Source organism: Diaporthe amygdali, assembly GCF_026229845.1.
Source record: "Diaporthe amygdali strain CAA958 chromosome Unknown NODE_2_length_3802984_cov_64_841326, whole genome shotgun sequence".
Lineage (NCBI taxonomy): Eukaryota > Fungi > Ascomycota > Sordariomycetes > Diaporthales > Diaporthaceae > Diaporthe > Diaporthe amygdali.
In genome coordinates this window covers 1,652,774-1,668,119 of record NW_026517022.1, presented here as the reverse complement: position 1 = coordinate 1,668,119, position 15,346 = coordinate 1,652,774, and the positions used below count along the sequence as shown (strand labels likewise).

At 54.6% G+C, this 15,346-nt stretch overlaps 3 protein-coding genes across 3 annotated transcripts; 1 reads left to right on the top strand and 2 right to left on the bottom strand.

Moving 5' to 3' along the window:
- Positions 1–533: 533 nt before the first annotated feature.
- J7T55_011851 (uncharacterized protein) lies at positions 534–1,592 on the top strand (the record flags this gene model as incomplete). Its single annotated transcript, XM_053136678.1, has 2 exons — positions 534–643; positions 740–1,592. The coding sequence occupies 2 exons, from the start codon at positions 534–536 to the stop codon at positions 1,590–1,592; spliced, it is 963 nt and encodes a 320-aa protein (XP_052999656.1).
- Positions 1,593–2,381: 789 nt separating this feature from the next.
- On the bottom strand, positions 2,382–6,332 carry J7T55_011850 (uncharacterized protein; the record flags this gene model as incomplete). The annotated part of the gene is made up of 1 exon (XM_053136677.1): positions 2,382–6,332. The coding sequence occupies one exon, from the start codon at positions 6,330–6,332 to the stop codon at positions 2,382–2,384; it is 3,951 nt and encodes a 1,316-aa protein (XP_052999655.1).
- Positions 6,333–8,900: 2,568 nt separating this feature from the next.
- Positions 8,901–15,237, bottom strand: J7T55_011849 (tRNA-splicing endonuclease; the record flags this gene model as incomplete). The annotated part of the gene is made up of 5 exons (XM_053136676.1): positions 8,901–8,963; positions 9,017–9,241; positions 9,412–12,604; positions 12,665–14,830; positions 14,882–15,237. The coding sequence occupies 5 exons, from the start codon at positions 15,235–15,237 to the stop codon at positions 8,901–8,903; spliced, it is 6,003 nt and encodes a 2,000-aa protein (XP_052999654.1).
- Positions 15,238–15,346: the final 109 nt, after the last annotated feature.

Below are 15,346 nucleotides of genomic sequence, written 5' to 3'. Positions count from 1 at the left end.
ATCAATAGTGTGCGTGTGATCTGATGGTAGGGCTCTAACGCATTGCCATAAATTCGAGGGGCATCCTGATCCATTGAGGTTGGCACTGCCAGTCCTCCCTATAGACTTTGGAGAGTGGACTTGCAGTGGTGCCCCCTTATTCATTACGGCGATACAATTCTCGGGCAAGGGCTTTGTTGAACCAAGGAATACCTTTTTGCTCTTTTTGGATCTGAATATCCTGCTACATTTTAACAACTGAAGCCGAAAGTGATCCCGAGCCATGCAAGGCGACAACTTCGTCCTGAATCCATTTTTACAGACTGTTCTTTGTGAACAGGCTGTCGAGTCAGGCATCGCTGTATCAAAGAACACCGCTGTTTGATCGAATGGAAGTCCGCCTTGGGCGTTTCAGATGTATCTATAAGACCAAGCAATGTCTCTCAGTTCTCGTTGCACCAGACGACGCATATGTTTCTTCACTCATGCGAACAATACCCATGTTTGTTTAATATTTAAGGCTTCATGCCATCAGAGCTCATCATATCAACGCCATGGGTCACTTCCTCTCAAAATTGCCTGCGGCCACCCCATTGTTACCAGCAGGTGTACAGCAGAGCCAGCACATAGTCAAGAAGGACCACCGCCACGTTGATGGATATTTGTAAGTCACCTGAATGAACCCACTCGTCACCATACACAAAAGAACATAAATCATAAGGCAGATCATATAGCGAGACTAACAAGTTGCCCAACGTAGCCCCAACACCACGCGACCATTTGATTACAACCGACCGACTGAGCGGTACGAAGCCTTAAAGACTTTCCACCCCTACCGAAAGCTTCCCACTGAGCTGAAGTTCATGATCTGGGAACATACATTTCCAACACAGCGGCGCGCCATCGAATTGCAAAAGGTGGCCCATCCATACCGTGGAGTCGTGTTCAGCATCCGCGCCGTGCCACGAACCCCCAACGTCATCAAAGTCGCGCTGTCCGTCGACCGCACCTCGAGAGCCTTGGTCTTCAAGAACTACATCCCACTGAAACTAGGTTTAAGAATCAAGCCCTTGGATCTCGACTGGGCCCGCCTAGGTCGCATGCCTCCTGGAGCTTGGTACCGGTACGGCCTCCGGGGCACTATGTGGAAATCCCCGGGAATCGTGGGGAATAAGTGGCTGTTCGCAGGCCCGACGGTCTTCATGAGCGAGCGGTATGGGGACACCGTCATGACCAGGGACCGCAGCGTGCTCGTCTTCCCCTACCGGCCTGCCGCACACGGGCTCGACACCATCACCAAGACGTATCTGCAGCCCTCTTGGAAGTTGGATCTCTCAGAATTCTCTGCGAGACCACCCTTCCCCAGTCTCAATCCCCATATATGTCCCGCGCCTGCTTTCACGTGGTCGACTGGCTTCACCTCGTCGGATGGCTTCACGTGGGCGTTTTTCGAGAAGTGGTGGGCCTGTCTGCCGCAGCAGGAGGAGGAGCGTGACTCGCCTCCGGTCGGCTGGGAGGCGGAGATTGATTTCTGGAACTCGCCCAAGGAGCATGACGTCCCCTATATCCTGCAGTTTAGGGGAAGAAAGCCAGGAGCATGCAGGCGGCTCTAACATGCTCAGTTTTGAGTACGCTTCGCCAAAGGATGTGCGCGACACGAGAGAATGATCAGGTTTGTGGATGAGATAATTACGGCGATTGGGAGACAATTAGGAACGTGGAAGAGTAATTACCATGGACAATGATACCACAATTCTACTCTGCCTCAAACCCAAGAGAGGAGCCATCAGCATGATGCAGATAACGTCAGGGAGAAATCTCTTTTGTAGACTTTGGCTGGCCCCCCGCAGGCTAACGAATACTTTAGTACGTTGGGACCTGACTGCTAGAAACATCATGCTTTTATGTTTTTGCCTGTACAGGAGTTCAAGTTTTGTTGATTCTCAGAACTGGTGGCCGTAACAATGTGTGTTTGGTGATGCTGCACTCATTGGCCGTAGCGGAAGTGAACCTGGCCAGTTTCACCCAATGTCTGGGTGGCATGAAATCATCGACTCTCGGTCCCTAAGGAGTAAAGTAAACAATCTTCTAAACCCTCTCTCATAGGGAATACGGAGAGCGACACTTGAACATATGCACATTTTGGGAAAATATTGCTCGATGAGCTCCACGGCTGACACTGGCATTGAAGAGTCCATTGGACTCGAGATATCAAGTCATGACTTGTCACCTTCGACCACAAGCAGACGACAACGTCCAGCCCACCCAAAAACGTAGCTACGATAACAAGTCGTACTAAGATACATTAGATATTACCGCCTACTACTATCCTTCGATAGCGACAGCATCACCAGCCAGCTATTCGCGCCACTGCTGTGCGCCAGCATCATGGTATTCATCAATCAAAGCCCATACCCACCAAAGGCCCCAAACCCAATAACAGCCCGCGGACCCTCCCTAAGACGCCGAACCTCACTGTCCCCATCAAACCCGACAGAACCAGAGCTCTCGAGGCTCAGCCGGCTGCCGGCGAACTGCAGCTCCCGCATGATCGGCTCGACGGTGTGCATCCCGCTGTAATACGCCCTCCCGCCGCTCTCGTCCGGTGCGGCATACGTGGCCAGGCTGACCTCGCTGCGGCTCTCGTGTCTGGCCAGTGCGCCGCTGAACCGTGACGAAGATGGCGGAGACACCCCGCGGCGCCGCCGGCCCAGCTCGAGCGAGAGCCCGTGGATGTGCGAGTCGATGCGCTCGTTGAGCCGCTCCATGCGCTTGATGCGCTCCAATTCCACGTCGACCTCACCCTGCAGGCGCTGCGGGACAGGCGGATGGTCGTTGCTGGCGGCAGGTGCCCTGGAGACCGTGCCCATGGAACTCGTGCGGGCCCCGCTACTGTCGATCATCGTTGTGGTCCCCGACAGTGTCCTCGCCTGCGGTGGCTTTTGAACGTCTGCCGTCTGTGACCGCCGGTGGCGGCTGTGACTGCGAGTGCGTCGCCCGTCGGCGGCACGCTCGTAGTCGTCGACGCGGTGCCCTAGGTCGGGGTGGTCGTCGAGGAGGTAGAGACGGCGGGATCGCTCGGAAACGCCGGTGTTGGCCCTTGAACGGTCGGTGGGCACGAAAGGATGGCGCATGATTTCCTCGTCGCTTTCGAAAGAATCGTCCCCGGGAATATATCTCCTGCGTGTGCTCGGTCCAGCTTCCTCATCGTCATATCTGCCGCCAAATCGGCTCTGCCTGCCGTCAGTGTGGTAGCTCGTCTCCGGCCTTCTCGCGGTCTTGACACTTGGGCCCTCGGCCTGTCGGTCATCCTCTTTACCCTTGTTCATAGCCAGGTGTCCAAGCGTCTGGCTCATGTCCTTCAACAGGGGTAACATTGATGTCAGCCAGTATTCACCATTTCTCTCCAGCCTCTCCAGACGCTTCTCCATATCCCGAGTCTGCTTCTCGCGAAGTGCTTCGTACCGATCGAAGATCTCGGACCGAGACATCTTCAGAACGGATGTGCTGGCCTCGCCCTGCTCAGGAGATGCGGGGCTCAGTCGACCTCCGTCGAAGTCTTTCCTGGAGGCCAGGCGGCCCTTGCCGGCCGTCTTCGGTCTAGGTGTACTTTCTTGCATGCTCGGCGATACTCTTCCAGAAAGAGCAGGCGACTGTCGACCGGGAATCGACGGGCGCCGGCGCAGAGAGCCGAGACGCTTAAGAGGTGGGTGTTTGAGTGCGGTGGCCTGCGTTTGAGTCTCTAGGGATGAGATTGGTGACGAGGATGAGCGCGATCGCGGAGGTGAATCTGGCGGCGTCACACTGCCGAGGCCATGGAACGGCGGTACAGGCGAGGTCATGACGACAGTGGCCACGGTTCCTGGGGACGAGATTGAGAGTGGTAGCGAGTTCTTCTTCTCGATTCCCAGCACAGGAGATGCCATCAGAGGACTGGACGGTTTGACATCCGCAACTGTCATGACAGCGCTGAGACCAAAGCGGCCGGTTGTCGTCTTCAAACTGTACGGGTTGTTCTCTGGCACAACAGGAACGTGAACATATATATCCTTCGGATCGGACTTGACCTCCTTCTCCGTCGAATTGGAGCTCCCATCAGACGAGACACTGAGCCTGCGCCATACCAAATCTTTTGGCTCCGAGCCAGGCATATCCAGTGCCCTCTTCAGTTCAGCAATCCTCTGTGACCTGGTCAGAATCGTTGACTTCTTCCGCTCTTTTCGCTGCTTGGGGCTCGGTAATGGGCTCTGAGCCGTCTCCTCTTTCTGTGTCTTTGCGTCGGACTTCGGGTCATCCTCCTTGGCGGCCTCCAGCGCAGGACTGACCGCCTTCTCTTTTCCTTTGCCCTTAGGGTCTTTCTCCGCGGGAAACTCCGGCATTGGGCTTTCCTGAAGCACCTGCTCTTTCTCTTTGCCCTTGCCTGTGCTCTCCTGTTCCAGACCTTCACTGGATTGCTCTCGAGCTGCCGAACTTTCCTTATCTTTGCTCTTAACCTCTTCGCGCGGAAATGTGGCGTCGGTCGGGGTCTCCACGACGATCTCCACAGACTTTATTCGCGGGCGCGGCTGTGTCGTGATGCTTTCGTCGACTTTCTTGACTTCAGGATTGAACAGCAGTGTAGCTGTTGAGTTTCTGGCCTTTGCAAAGGCCTCATACTCATCCTCCTCCTCTATTGGAAGACTACTCCTCTTGCTACTCCCCTTGCTGCTCCTCTTGCTACTCCTCTTACTATGCCCGCTCGAACGTTTGCTTTCCTGACCGCTGCTGCGCTTCTTCTCCTTGGCGGCAGCTGCCCTTGCATTTTCCCTGCCACTTGCCTCTCCCGCCTCAAGGCTCGTCCTCGGTGGTGTGTCGACGATTTCTGCTGAGCCAGAGAATCTTTTCGCTCTCCTCGCCTCCTTGATGACGCCCAGCTCGACCTCCGAGCCGCTCGCTACCGTGCCGTAACTCTCCAAGAACGATGGCTCCGAGAAAATGGACTCCTGAAGCGTGTACTGGTCTCTCGAAGAGTCACGGCTGTGCTCATGCTGAGCACGCTGGTCAGAATCGCTCCGTGCTCTTGATCGCCTGTTTTCAGGGCCTTGAGGGTGGAGGCTAGACTTTCGCATCGGGTACGATACCTTGGAGGCCGGGGAAGCCGAGGCGAATGAGCGGAAACTGTAGCCGGACTGGCCGCTGATGGGCCTTGGGGCGGTTTTCGGCCTCTGTAATGCTGCGAGCGCCTGCCTGTGCATTGATTCACGCGTCTCGTCGCTGGTGCGTGGTGACCAGGACTCGTCGCTGATGCGCCGCGGCGTCTTCGGTGGTGACATCGAGCTCGTGTTTGGTCTGCTAAGCTCTTCCTGAACTGTGCCAAATGTGTGTCTCGATGCCAGTCGGACCTTGCGCGCTTCATCGAGGCCTCCTTGGCTCGACCTCTCCCACGACCTCGACGAAAGCGATTCTCGCTCTTCAGCCACTGGGCCCAATTGCGTGCCTATGTGTGGCTCGTTGACAAAAGCGGTCATTGGTCTGATATTGACATCGCTGTAGAAAGCCGGGTTCAACTCGACCACAGGCATGGACTTCGTCCTCCTCTCTGCCCTGGGGAACCTGAGCCGCGGCTCTGGACCCAGGTGAGCATGCTCGATAGGTATAGAAATGGCTATATGTCGATGTCCATCGACGGTTCTGCCCGAGATGGCTGAATCCGGGAGCTTGATACGCGGAGGCCGCTTCTTGTACTTGCGAGCTGGAGAACGGGTGATAGGTGGTGAGGCTGGCCTGACCGATGGCTTGACCGATGGCTTCCTCAAAACCTTCTTCTGTCTGGAAGCACCCCTTAAGAACGACAGGCAGCGCCTCAGGGTCCCTTTCTTCTTCTTGATATTCCTCCGTCTGATACTTGACCTAGATGAGACCGTGGTAGGCGAATAGGGCTCTGACGGTACTGACATGAAATTTGTCGGTGGTGGCGTCACATTCCGCAAAAACGCGGCCATCTCGCCCCACGCCTCATCCTCACCCTCGGAGGTCCGCCTGCGTTCTCCTGGGATCCCACGGGGGAACGGGCGTGATTGGGGGCGGGCAACCGCGTCACCCCGGGGCTCAGGGAGCTCTTTGGACTCGACACGGATGTCGATACGGCGGAGGATGCCACCAGGCCAGTTCGAGCTCAGCGCCGTGGCGGGAGTGAGCTGCGAGGTGGTCATGGGACGGGTGATGCCGCTGTTGGCGACGCCCAGGCCGCTGTTGGTTCGGGACTCTGCTGCCGTGGCGAAGGAGTTCTCATCCGAGTCCAGCGAGCTGAGGGATATGCGCCTATCCTCGGCAGGAGCGGTGTGGCCATGTGCGTCCAGCTCGTATATGTACATGGTGTCGAGACGGTCAGGACGGATGCATAACTCCAGACACAGGAGGGAGAGAGACGCAAGTTCCGGTGCTACCTGTGAAACGAAACTCGGGGTATCAAAAGATGGCACGAGTTTAGAGTTTCGTCCCGTGTTGTCTGGTCTCGATCCTCACGAAAGCCCCACGCACGTGGCTGCCGGATCGACAAACTTTTCCTTGCCGCTAAGTTGGTAGATCTGGAACACAAACGGTCTGAATTGAGATACTGCGTAAAGGTAGGCTGGCGGAGAAGCTGGCGGTCTACGCCGGGTCAGAGGCAGCAGAAGAAAGGAAAGAAAACAAGGTCGGCTGAGTGGCAGAATCAAGAGGAGGCGCGGACGCGGACAGCTCGAGTCATCTCGCTGATAGACTAGGTTTTGCCGTTCGGCTCTGGAGTGCGATTAGGAAAGAAAGGGAGAATACGACCTCGGTCCACGAAGGCAACGGCAAAGGGAGAGAGGAGGCTTTTGGGGGATTGGAAGTGCCTGATAGCGATTAAGTTAAGCGCAAGACAACCTCGCAGCAAGTGCGTGAGGGCGGGAACAAAACAGGTCGAGGCGGCGAGGGAGCAAGAGACCTTGACCATGCGCAGGATTCACAGATGACGGCAGCGAGATCTACTTTAGCATGAAAGTATGAAGGTGTCAACGGACCAAGCTAAAACAATCAGTGGGAGGAAACAAACCAGTGAATGGCCAAGGGTCCATGGGGTCTTGTCTGTGTGCTACGTTGGCGATGGCGAAACGCAAATCGCAAGGTCCTCCACGGGCTGCTTTCCAAGACATGGCATCCATGACATCGGCGAGTCGCACCAGGTCCCCACCTTGATGAATCAATAGACTCTGCCCATATGCTCCTGCACATGCAGTGTTTCTCTCTCCCCAGTTCCGAGGGCATTCCAGACGGACGGGATTGAAGAAAGCAAGCCCAGGAACAGGAACAGGAAAAGGCTGACCCCATTGGTGGCTAGCTGCAAACCGTGCTAGCTAGTGTCTGGTCCCGGTCTGGACTTGAGGGTTTGACGTTTGAGAGTGTGGAGGAGGAGAAGGGCAGGCAGGAAAAGAGGTGGTGCCGCGGTGCACAGCACACACGAGGTCGAACCGGAGCCGACATCGAAACACCCCTGCAGCATGTTTCAGGGGCAATGCCCGTTGGGTCTAAGCAGCATGGGCGGCGCCGTAGCATCGGAGAGTGGGGAGACAGGGACGCTCACACACTCTTCAGCTGCGCGCCATCCGGGGGTCGAAGCCGTCCAAGCGTGGAAGCGTCATGTCGAAGAGAGAAGAAGCCTCGTTCCCAAGATTTCCGGGTTCCGGGTTCACGTCTTTTTGCCTCCATCATGCCGGCGACCCTGAGCAGGAGTCCCAGCCGGGTGTGCCGGGACACGTCGGCGATTGGATGGGTCGATACCGTAGTCGCACAATTATTACATTGCTGTCCTGGTGTGCCCACCCCCAAGTCCTGTCCGCTGCGCTCTTCCAAGGTTCTTGAGCGCATCGTCACCGCCGCTCGGACGAACAAGCGACAAGGCATCCGCATTGCACAGCATTCCGCCCCTCCGTTGGGCCACACCGAGGTGGTCTGGGTGTCCGATCCCTGCCCTCTGACGAATCGCCAAACTCAGTCATGACACAGCTGCAGGCTCTGCTTCAGAAGCTGTGTGGCTGCTGATCATTGATGATATGACAGATGATGAGCCAGGCCGTCGGGTGGAGTTCTCGAGGGTCGGAGCACCGGGCATCAGTGACTGTGACAGTGACACCTTGACGTCCTGACATTTGACATTTGAATGCTTCGGTGACGATTCTCCAATGTAACTGGCAATCGGTGACACCCAGACAGCCGACCCAGCACTGCTCCCGTTGACTGGGGCCCTGGGAGGATTCTGGCACCTGACATCTGGATGGGCAGGTTGCATCCCGCCTGCCAACCAGCAACGCATCCTTGCCCGCCCGCTGCCCGTTTCGAAAGGACATGGGGGGAGGACGCAATGTTTCGTCTTTTTATACAAGACGAACGACGTGTCACAAACGACGAACCTCACCACACCTCGCCCACCCTCACCACCACCAATACCAGCACCACCAGCTCCAATAGCACCACAAAATATGATTGTGGAGCCCATGCAACGCAACGCAGGGGCTGTTCACCAATATTCCCGGACACATGCCTCCTCTTCTTTTTCGTGTGTGTATGGGCTCCCGCCCCGAGCTCTGCTGTCTGATCTCTACAGTGTTACCGTCTTACCCAGTCCCGAAGTCCCCATGCCCTCGGGTCTCCACGTGCTCATGTCCCTATTTAGATCCAACCGACAAGGTCCCCAGATCTGTGTCGGAAACAATCCCGCAGCCGCCGCTTCCTCAGAATAACAAAGCTATCAAACCATGATACCAACGCCATTAGACGATGCTCCACCCTTTAGCTGGCCCCGTGAGCCCACCATCAAAAGCAGTCAAGTCATGTTTTCAACCCATCTTCTGTGCCAGACGCCTATGTAGTGCAAACGTGTGAAAATGTATATGACTGAGGGAAAATGTGACGTAAGACAAACTTCAAGGCCTCTTCGGCTTCCGCTGAATAAAAGGGTCCTTCTTCTTCTTTGGTGGCCTTGGGCCCTTGGAGCAGTTAGCTTGGCCCTGACAACAGTTTGGCATGCATAATCACTTACTCGAGGTGGTGCGTTCGACGGTCCCGCCGTCGGTGCCGGCGGCCTCGATGATTGCGCCGGGTTTGCCGGAGGTGGCGGGGGTCTTGAAGGAGGCGCAAGCCCCAACACCTCCATGGCCGACGGGTCCACAGGTTTCGGCGGCGGCTTAGGCCTGGTTGGTGCGGGCGGTACTATTGCTGCTTTGGGACCAGTTGGGATTGGACGGTTACTCGCTGAAGAGTGATTCTGCTTTGTTGAGAAAGTTGTGAATTAGTATCAAGTGACTAGTTGGAACCATCATCCCAGTCATCCTCGTCAGAGAAGCTATGTTGCTGTCCTGTGTCCTCAACGGACCTCTTGGTTGCAACAGAGAGCAAATCAGTCGATAATGCTGGGTTAGAATGGGCGTAACCTACTGGGCGCTTCGGTGCCGGAGACTGGTTGTCATCTCCTTCAAGCGGCCTCTTCTTTGAATCTCCGATCTGAGGAGGGCCTTGACCTCTCACTGGCTGTGGAATGTTCTCCCCCTTCGCATTGAATCCGCCGATGGACTGAGGTGGCGGTGCTAGGCCTCTTGATGGCATCTCTGATTTGATCGCGATTGCAGGCGCGTCTTTCATCTCTGCTTTGATCGCAATTGCAGGCGCATCCTTCATCTCTGTGTCGGATGATTTGCGGTCCCCCAAGCCATTCTCGACTCGCGGTACCCTCTCGCTCTTCTTCCTTAGCAATGACAGCACATCGCCCCGAGTGTAGCGATCCCTTTCTTTGGCATCGTTGATAAGCTTAGCCCAGAACTCGCCCTGCTTCAATGCTCTTGAGTCACCAAGAATCCAAAGCGATGACTTTGCACGTGTCAGGCCGACGTTCATACGCCTGATGTCAGTCATGAAACCAATACCTCCCGTCGGGCTAGCTCGGACACAGGAGAAGATGATGATCTCGCACTCTCGACCTTGGAACGCGTCGGTTGTGTTGAATTCGACCTCGTCGAAGATCCCCTCACCGAAGCGATTGGCGAAACGATCCCGAAGTGCGAAGAGTTGTGCCTTGTAAGGAGTAATTATGCCAACTTTTCCCTTGACATCACAATCGGCATAGTCAACCTTAAAGCGAGTATACAGCTGCATGGCAACCTCGAGCTCATTCGTGTTGACCAAAGATTGGCCTTTGCGGCCGCGCTCTTGAACACCTTCAACGTCAAAGAAGCGATAAGGGCCCAGCAATTTGCTCTCATGCCACTTCTGCTTGCGGAGAGACCCCATGTCAATTCCATCGTAGAGTTTGCCCTCATAGAATTGGGCACTGGGATACGCGCTGATCTCCGGGTGCATTCGGTACTGGGTATCGAGTAGATGGCAGTCTTTAGGGTGGTTTCTTTGCATGCGCACGAACAAACTCTGATCGTAACCAAACCGAGCTGCAGATTGGGAAAGGACGGTGGGCGGCAATTGCTTAGGATCTCCGACGAGGATACACTTGGTGCATCCATACTTCAGCGGGATGAGAGCACTGAGTTCCACACACTGTGCGGCCTCGTCGATGATGACTGTCTCGAATTCCACATTCAAGTTCTTGAACATCTCATGACCACTGCCGCTGAGCGTTGCACACAGCACCTGCGCCGAATCCAAAATCTGCTGCTGGACTACTCTGCGCCTGACCTCGCTTTCTCGGACGTACGTGTTGCCACTGTCCTTGTCGGCGTCAATCTTGGCGCCAATCTGGGCCTGGCGACGTTTCAAGACATCAAATTGACGCTCCAAGGTGCTCTGAGCGTCCCTATCACTGCTGGCCCTGGCAGCCTCGAGCCTGGGCCGTAGATCGTTAAGCTGCATTTTGATCTCCCCAGCCTCCTGGTGCATTTTATCGCGTTCGCTGCCAACTGGACCGTTCTTGTTGAGCTCCGATTCCATCTTGGATTTGACGAGCTCATCGAGGGTCACATCCTTGACGAGTGTGTTGATCGCATCGGACCTGCCGAGTCGAAGGACACTGATGTTGTGGTGGGCGCCGTTCATCGTCTTTACGCCTTGTTTCAATCGTAGAACCAATTCGTCAACAGCCGCGTTGCTAGGAGCACACACCAATAGCTTCTTCATCGGAGGAGGCTGGTTTGCCTGGTTTCCTAGCTCGTGCGGTCGAGTAACAGGGACAGCAGCAGCATGCCTGGTGCTCATGTGTCCGGTGAGCAATGCACCAACCATGGCGACAATAGTCTTCGTTTTACCCGTTCCAGGAGGACCTTGAACGAGAGTGAAGCCGTCGTTGTCTTTGGCGTTCATGATAGCCTTTGCCTGGGCGCGGTTCAAGAAGTAGTTTTTCATCACCGAATCAATAGCTTCATCTCCGTAATTGAGAACTGGGGAAGGCTTTGCCTCTAAGACTTCGTCCAAAAGGTCGTAGTATTGCAAACTCTCCAATGCCGCGTATTCGCGCTCGACTGTCGTCATGTTGGTGATCTTGACGGCAGTGAACTGTGCCCCTGGCTGCAATTCTGGCATCTTGTTGTTCCTGCTGAGGCGGTAGGCCACTTCGAGGTTGTCTTTTTTGTATGTCATCTTCCATATGCGAGCCAAACAATGAGCGGCATCTTTCTGGTTGAGCGGGTCCTCTGACTGTGATATTATCACGATGTCTCCTTCACTTAACCCCCGTTCCTTGTTCTGTGCTTTGGGCATTGAAGTCGTGACCTCCATGAACTTATCGACCGTCATGCGGTTCATCACCTTGATGCCAAACGGCTTCGACGTCGTTTCATCCTTTGCCGTCACAAAAGAGCGCCATGCTTCATTCCGCAGGAGAGGAAAGAAGGTCGATTTGTAGTCATGATGAGTCATGTATGTGTTTGCAACCTCGAGGCACACATCTCCATTCGGTGGGTCATTGCCTTCGTGGAAGATGTCCCACTCGAGGATGGACTGGTGCAGAACGTCCATGGGTGGTATGATCCGTGCCCGCATATCTTTGGCACTTCGCTTCACCTTCTCCTTCTTCAATGGGCCCATCCTCTTGGCCGCCAGCTGAAGTGCACGCTGTTTTGCGTCATGATCCAGCTTGTTACCATCTTTGCTGGTGACCAGGTCATCATCATCCGAGGACTCGTCATCTTCTTCTGAGCTGTCTACCATCATATCGCTCTTCGGCTGCGGGCCATGATCTTTGCCTATGACCCCTGAGACGCCTCTCAAGCCAGATCCTTCTCCAGGCACCACACGCAGAGCCTTGGCTTCGGCAATGGCGGCGGCTTTCCGCTCAGCCTTTTCGGCCTGTGCCCGCCTTCGATCCTCGAGGAACTTAGATTGACTGACTTTGGTTGGCTCGGGTCTTAGTAGCTTTGGCTTCGTCTTTTCGCTCAAGCGCAATTTTTCGAGTTTGCTGGAGGATGGCTTGATGTCTCGGCTCGTGGAGACAGGTGTGGTGCTGCCAGATCGAGACAGCGGAGTGGTGGCACCAGATTTTGACCATGCATCGAGACTGATCTGTTTCTTTGGCTTCTCGACGACCTTCGACACGGTCGGAATTTGTTCGTCTTCCCCAATTGCCTTCAGAAGCTCAGCTTTCTGCGTTCCAGTCAAATTGCTGTTGATTGCGTATTTGCCGTCTTCCCTTGGTAGACACGCTTGCCGAATAAGCATCTTACTTTTGGTATCTACGTCAAGCCCATACTGAGCCAGACGACTAAGAAGCTTGAGCAGTGTCCGCACAGTCGTGTCTAACAAGTAAATATCACGCAGCTTAATCATGTTCGTTATCCCACCGGTGTTCAAACGTGGCTGCTCTAGGACGACCTTCATTGCCTCATTTCCCATGTTTTGAGCACTGAGCGCAGACGCGACGACGCCGTCCTGGTCGAGAAGCGCCTGGGCGAGCTCCATAGTCTGACGACAAAAAACTTCAAGGATTGCCTTGTCTATTTGCTCGTTCCACACTCGGAGTTGAAGGAAAGCATGCTGCATTCCTTCCCACTGGGTCGTCCACCATGACATGACAGCAGTGTACTCGATGCCCGATAGTGTTCTCGACCTAAGCAATCCAGAAGTATCGCAAAGGGCACCGACTAGGTCCCGGCTGCAAGTCAAAACATGGGGCATCGGCGGAAATGGTTTCATCGAATCCTTGTCGTATGTGACGCCCCGGACGACGTCGGAGAAGGTCGACAGAAATGGCTGGAAATAGTCCTGGGCCATCTGTGCTACGGCATCCGATCTCGTTGTTTCGCTCGTGATCGTCTTGATCAGAGATATACCAGCCTCGCGAATAGGATCCTCAGTATGCACAAGAGATGCAACAATGGCATACATCATACCACTTTGTTGATCACTGCAAAGAGCCTCAAGATCTGCAAATGCAAAGCCGCTGAGGCGCTCCATCATGCGACCAACGGCTTCCGCCGTCTGGTCCAGGTCCTGGTTGAACAGCTTCTTTTCGGGATCCTTCAAAACCTCTTTCTTTGGGGGCAAAAGCTTTCCTATGCCGTTGAGCGGGTGCATTGCATACAGCATGGACTTTGCGATGTCGACGGTGCCGGGCCGACCAGGCCAGAAGATCTCGAGGAATCTGTCCCAGAGCTGAGCGGAATGCCTGGGATTGGTTCTGGGTATCTTGACATTTCCGCGCATCAGTGTCATCCACTCCGTACGAGTCGTCTTCGAGTCGAGGACAAGAGATGTCTTGATGACGTCGACGGCTGTTTGCGATAACCCTACGTTGAATCGGTCTTCCGGTCGCAGTTCTGCGGCAGGATTGATGACGCTGGACGCATATTGAACGACGAGGTTGATGAGGGAATTAATGTATATAATGGATGTGCCCATGCGAATTTGGAAGGTGCCACCATTGAAGCTGTCGAGCGATGTTTTCAAGGCGTACAAGCCAGCGATGGTTCGAGTCACCTGTGCCTCTCTTGAAGCATCTAAATCGGGGTGAGCAGAGAAAAGATGGTCTGTGAGAGACTTGCAAACGTCTGGCAACTCGTGCTGCTGGAGCGATCCAATAACAGTCCTGACCCATATGGCGAGAAAGGGGACACGAGTGTGCCCGTCTGCAACAAGTCTATCATACTCCAAAGACCGTGAGAGCAACTGCTTGAAAGCTGGGTTCATGAAGACAAATTGGGCAAGCTGGGCTCGTGGAAGCTCTAACGCACCCCAAAACGCTTTGGGTGACTTTTGTAGAAGTGCAGCGATCGCCTGCAGGACAAGCAGCAAGATTTGATCTGAGTGGCAGAACTGAAGATGGTGAATGGCAAGCTGATAAACGTCTGCCTCCATGCCCCGAAGGCAATGCACCACGATCTCTTCGCTCATAGAGTTCAAAAGCAGGAGAAACCCTTCCCAAAAGACCTTGACCTTATTCTGGGAGACGCGCAAGGTTCCCGATTCTGGGTCTACCGCACCTACTTCTCGGATAGCGTTTGTGAGTGACTCACTAACTGCAAAGTCGAATTCCTCTTCTGTAAGACACTCAGGATTGAGGACCTCCCAGGCCGACTTGGCAAACCGGTTGCGATACGGATCCTCCTCGAAAAGGAAAAAGGCCATGGTCGGCACAACCTGTTCTCCCAATTTCAGTGGTTTACGAGTTTGAACGTCCTGAAACACCTTATTGAAGTAGCGTTGCCGAGTCTGGGGCTCTCCAACATAGGCCATGCAACACAAGGCCTCGAACAGAGCCACAATGGCATTCATGTCCTGGTGAGCGAGTTTGGCCGAAGTCATCGGTCCGTTCGCCTCGAGGATAGCGGCCGCCTTTTGGAGCCCTCGGTCTATCCGAGACTTGTCGAACTCGTTCAATTTGTTCTCCATGATGGTGGCAACATCTTCGTCAAAAGAGCTGTTGGCTGTGGTCAGTGATTATTCCTCGCCTCCGTCAAAAGCCACTTACCCTTGCAATTTCTCGAAGAATTTCTTTCGGTGCATATGCCAGCGCAACACACAGGCATCGCATTTTGTCAGGAAAGATTCAGTCCGCTCGACCCATTGCTCTTTCCAGCCGCTGGACTGCTCCTCCGTGATTCCCAACAAGAGACTGAGGTCATAGGTGAGCTCGACGCGACGTCTGGCCTCCTGGGTTCTTCGCTCTGTCTCCTCTGCGGTGACCTCAGTTGTACCAGCGCTGTACTCGTCTTCGGAATCGTCACTCTCTGTCTTAGGGCAAAGCAGATGATATTCTTCAGGTAGGTTGATCCACTCTTGGTAGGATTCTGTCACCCCCTCGTATAGCCTATTGGTGTCGTCCATGTTTCGAGCTTGTGGTAGTCATCGCGTTAAAGAAAGGGAATCGTATGAGGCAGCGGGCTCGAGGATGGTCGAGGAAAGAATGGGCCAGCTGTTGTGGGAGGACGTCTGG